Source organism: Solanum verrucosum, unplaced genomic scaffold, assembly GCF_900185275.1.
Source record: "Solanum verrucosum unplaced genomic scaffold, falcon-dt-bn FXZP01000231.1, whole genome shotgun sequence".
Taxonomy (NCBI): domain Eukaryota; kingdom Viridiplantae; phylum Streptophyta; class Magnoliopsida; order Solanales; family Solanaceae; genus Solanum; species Solanum verrucosum.
In genome coordinates this window covers 301,407-306,531 of record NW_026020176.1, presented here as the reverse complement: position 1 = coordinate 306,531, position 5,125 = coordinate 301,407, and the positions used below count along the sequence as shown (strand labels likewise).

Below are 5,125 nucleotides of genomic sequence, written 5' to 3'. Positions count from 1 at the left end.
GATTTGTGAAAAGACCGAAATGCCCTTAAATTTCCGGACGGACTCCCTGCCAACTGCCCAACTTTCAAAGGGCATAACTCGCTCATACGAACTCGGAATCGAGCAAACTTAGTGGCGTTGGAAAGATCGTTCCAAGGGCTTTCCAAACATAACTGTAAATACTCCTGGATCATCCTGAGCTAGGAGTTATGACTGCTCAAAGTTGGCCAAAAACTCACTGATTTCCACACTTGGCCGAATTTCCAGATTTTGAATTTTTTTCCAAAAATGACTACTTCCAATTTCAAGCTTCTTCTTATTCATTTTAAATTGTCGGAGTTACACAATTAAAACGAAATTACATATAAACCCCTCATAGAACCTCATTATAAAGTCAACACAAAGTCATAGGCTCTTGCTTAACCTATCATTTTTTTCCAAGTCGTTACATCATTGATCCCCTCAGAGCCAAGTAGTGAATGGGCAGCTGATAGCAGTAGAATGACGATACACAATAGAAGTGTTTCAGAGCCTGACATTGGGAGAACTCCAAGACAGGTGTCTTATCCTGTTTCTCTGTAAAAATTACATTGGACTGTATCCATCTAATTTGGCTTGAAAAGAGAAGTTTGTTGTGAATTTGTGTTGGATCAGGTTGACTCATCAAAGGACGCATGCTCAAGTAACACAGGAAGCAATGCATCAGGAGCTGGAGGGATATCACGCTTTCGTTGCTTTGGCTTTGGCTCCCAGCTTCTCCAAAAAACTGTTGGATTAGTACTCAAACCACGTCAAGGCCGTCAGGTAGATATTGATTTTTCTCTCATCTTTGTTGTTTTCTAGATTGTAGTCCTCACAAAATTTGATGTTGACGCTTGTTTCCTTTTGTCTTGATTCCTTGTAGGCAAAATTGGGTGATTCAAATAAATTTTATTATGATGAATAACTTAAAAGATGGGTAGAGGAAGGCGCTGAACTTCCTGCTGCAGAACCACCCCTTGCACCTCCACCAACCGCTCCTGTTTTCCAGAATGGAGCGCCCGATTATAATGTGGAAAGTGTATTGAAAAGTGAAAGTCCTATATGCAACAATGGATTTCCGGAAATGAAGAGTCCAACTTCTTCTGATAATGGTGCTGGAATTCCACCTCTTCCACCTACCTCCAACCAATTCTCTGCTCGTGGTCGTATGGGTGTTCGTTCAAGGCAAGTGATTTTTGTGTGTTAATTATTTATATATGAAATGGTTGGACCAGTAGACCAATAAAAATAAAAGTGTACCAGTAGAGACCTAGTATGGTCAGTGATATCTTTGGACTGCTATAAGAGTAATCCTCCCTACCTGATTGAACCTTTTGGTGGCTTAGGCAAAACAGCCATTGTTTACTTAGTTGGTCCGGTCCTGAGAGAGTATTTTAAATTAGTGAGAGTAATACTTGATAAGCTCCTATGTGTCAAACTAACTTTTAGTGTATGAACCTACCTGATTGTCATGCTTTTTATAGTATTTTGCCATGGCTTCTTCACTTCCGTTATTTCTTTTTCCGAACTGCTTTGAACTGTTTTTCCTTGAGCGGGAGGGTCAATCAGAAGCAGCGTCTCTACCTCCAAGGTAGGAGAAAAGTACACTCTACCTTCCCCAGATCCCACTTTGTGGGATTACACAGGGTATGTTGTGTTACACATCCACCTGATGAGACACTGATCCAAAAAATATTATCGAGCATTTATCACTTTTGTCTATTAGTAATGGTGGCTCCAGGATCAAATTTGATTTACAAGCTCGTTTAACAATGTAAGAAATAATCCATCACTGAAAGTGATGCAGAAGCAATGGTTTCAAACCTACTTAAGTACTTCATCTGATCATGTACTAGGGCTTTCATTCAGAAAATTTATTTGGGTACAAAGAATAGGGTCACCGAAAGGCTATAAGTGCATGTGGTGCTCTCTTCTGTAACTCAATGGTAAAAGCTGATTGGCTTCTTTTCCTTCTTTTGGCAGGTATGTTGACACATTCAATAAAGGTGGTGGTAACCCAACTAATCTATTCCAGTCACCTTCTGTTCCTTCCATAAAGCCTGCTACTGCTTGCAATGCCAAGTTTTTTGTTCACGCCCCGATGTCCCCTGTTGAAGAGACAGGGAACAGTACTTCCAATGAGCAAGAAACTTCAAGTAATAGCAAGAGTGATTCAGTTTCTGCTGTTAATGGATCGACCCATTTTCCTGCACCAACATCAAGCGCTGCGCCTATCCAAAGATTTGCAAGCATGGACAACCTCTCCAATAAAGGAGCTGTTGCTAGCTCTCTATCAGCTAACTCCCGGCGAACTGCATCATGGAGTGGCAGCTTTCCTGATGCTTTTTCCCCAAATAAATCTGAAATAAAACCACTGGGCTCTAGATTGAGTATGCCTCCGTCGTCATTCATGCCTAGTGATGTTAATTCGATGCATTCCTCAACTTATGGCGGCAGTCTCGGTGATGACCTTCATGAAGTAGACCTGTGACGCAACAAGATGTATATACCAAGTTTTGCTCGTCGTCATGGTATCCTGCTCGGAATCTCTTCTCTTTGGTGGTAAACAGTGAAGTATGTGGTCAATGAAGATGGAAAATCCTTTCCTGTCTTCTCACACCACAAATATACCTCCCCCCCCTTTTCTCTTTTTTTGTTTAGCTACTTTTTGTAAGATCAGTTGTATGTTGAAAGCAAATGCTTATTTAGATGTAGGGATATAGGTTTTTATTCAGAAACTTGTTATTATAAACACAAGCAAAGTCGTCTAGAGATACATTGTACAGTTGAAATATTCATTCATTGAGGAAAGGAACTCTCATTTGATAAAAATTATATAACTAAAAGTGAATGCTTAGACAAAAGAAATTGTTGCAAACGACTTATCATAAACTGCTACTATTACAATTGTTCCAAAAAAGAAGAAACAAATACTATCTAAATATCACATTCTTTCTGGTACTAAGTATATTTTCCCACTCAAAACAGAGCAAATGTTTGAAACATCCCTTGAGTATCTTGCAGCAGCAACAATGGCTGTTGATAATGACAATTCAAATATGGCACACAAGGGAGAGGGCGGCTCTCTCTTTCTCTCTTCCACACTAAATTAAGCAAATTTCTGCCGATCTCAAACGACATAAAAGCATCAATAACAGCATATTCAATTTGTTCATACACCAATTCCTCTGCATCCCACTTACTCAATGTCACATTCTTTGGCTTCTCCATCACTTTCCCAAGCACCTCTTTCGCCATTCTCTTCAACCCCATCTTCCCATACACCTCCTCTCCACAAATCGATAATGCCAATCGATTCAAATCCACAGTATTCGCCACAAACAGCTTATGATCGCGAAGCAATTTCTCCGCGTCTCCTTTAACCCCGACTCCAACAAACTTGACATTCGGATCTCCAAGGAACTTGGCGAGGAATGCTGGAAGGCCGTCTTTGTGGAGAAGTTGGAATAGTAAGCAACGCCGTCCTACGCAGAGCTGGAGTAGAGCAACAGGGTGATTTTCGTCAGGGTTGAAACAGGGCAGCCACTCGATATCAAGTCCAACAAGAAGTTTGTTGGATTTCCGAACATGAACGGTCTCCAGAATCCAATCATTAACAACGACAGCATTCTTCGTAACAGTCACTTCAATTTGGTCACTGTAGAAAGGAACAACATAGATTTCTGCCATAACAAAAACTGAAAATAAAAAAGTTTTGACTCTCGAAATTTGATTTTTTTTTAGTACTCTCAAAGTAATTTTTGTCAAATAATTCATTCATGAATTGACGCATATATATTACAGTTTAGACACTCCAAAAGTTTCCTAAATTTTTTTTCCTTAAACCGAATTTCCTAATTTTTTTCCTTAAACCGAGTTTCCTAATTATTTTTTTTTCCTTCAATCGAGTTTCCTAAATTGTTTTCCTTAAACCAAGTTTCCTAAAATGTTACAAGAAAAGTTTCCTAAAATGTTATATTTACATGGTATTAAAATTTTGACTTAATTTTGGATATGCATTTATACTTTAAAAAGTTAAATATCTCCTTACTACATACAGAACTCCTGCTAGCACAAACCTAATATACATTACTTTGTCTTTTTTAATTTATATGATACAAATAAAATTTGGAGTCAATCCATTTTTATATAATTTTAAAAATTAATTTAAGTTGTGATATATACTTTTTATTTGTTCTAAAATAAGTGTGTTTGAATCTTTTAATTTTGTTTAAAATAAATAGTGTTTTAGATATTAAAAAGACATTAATGATGTTACATTTATTTTAAACGAGATATTTCAAAATATTTTGAATTGCCAATTATTGTAACTTATAGTACTTTTACATAGTTTACAAATATATAAATTTTATAATTAAAATTTGAAAATTTCATGAGCAAATTATTGATTAAACTAAAATGAAGTGTGTTCATGCGCTGAACAGGCCTAAGTAAATTGATAATATTTCAAACTGCATTGAGTTAGGTGTTTTTTATAGCAATATTATGATAAATTTGTACAACATATTAGAAGTGAATTGTGCATGCAATATAAATAGGGAAAAGGGTCAAAAATACCCCTCAACTTTGGTTTATTGTTTGACTATGCCCTCGCCGTTAAAATGACCGTTAAAATGAAGTTATTTTTACCCCTCCCGTTACTAATTTCACCAAATTTACCCCTCAATTGGATGGAAAGCCCAAATCAATTAAAATTACCCAATTTCAATTAAATAACTCAATTTTTTCTCTTTTTAATCCGAACCCGACCCATTTATACCAAATTAAAACCCAAATCAAGCTCCGGCAATCCCCATTCGTTTTCTCCGTTTTCCGGCGAAACACCACCAAAACAACCTCCAAACGACCACCTGAAACCACCACTCAAAACCCCCAAAAACCAGAAACGACATCAAGCAGAAAACATTAACAACAAACCCATTTTCCTCTACTTTCTAGTGACGACAACAAGATCTTTCTTCTCCATTTCCGGCCAGTTCCAAGCTGGAACAACATTAAGCAAACCACCCATCGTCGGAATCATTCAAATAGCCGTGAAAATCGACCTGAAACAGCTCTCAAACACCACCCTCTGTACGCCAAAATCCAGTGGTAAAACCACACT

At 37.5% G+C, this 5,125-nt stretch overlaps 2 protein-coding genes across 2 annotated transcripts; one reads left to right on the top strand and one right to left on the bottom strand.

Annotated features, from left to right (window-relative positions):
- The first annotated feature begins 469 nt into the window (after window positions 1–469).
- On the top strand, window positions 470–2,832 carry LOC125829004 (protein transport protein SEC16A homolog). Its single transcript, XM_049508288.1, has 4 exons — window positions 470–537; window positions 634–783; window positions 884–1,185; window positions 1,984–2,832. The coding sequence occupies exons 3-4, from the start codon at window positions 1,085–1,087 to the stop codon at window positions 2,489–2,491; spliced, it is 609 nt and encodes a 202-aa protein (XP_049364245.1). The 5' UTR covers window positions 470–537; window positions 634–783; window positions 884–1,084; the 3' UTR covers window positions 2,492–2,832.
- A 147-nt stretch (window positions 2,833–2,979) lies between these two features.
- On the bottom strand, window positions 2,980–3,690 carry LOC125829003 (uncharacterized). The gene has a single exon (XM_049508287.1). It carries the CDS (start codon window positions 3,688–3,690, stop codon window positions 2,980–2,982), a length of 711 nt encoding a protein of 236 aa, XP_049364244.1.
- Between the last annotated feature and the right edge of the window lie 1,435 nt (window positions 3,691–5,125).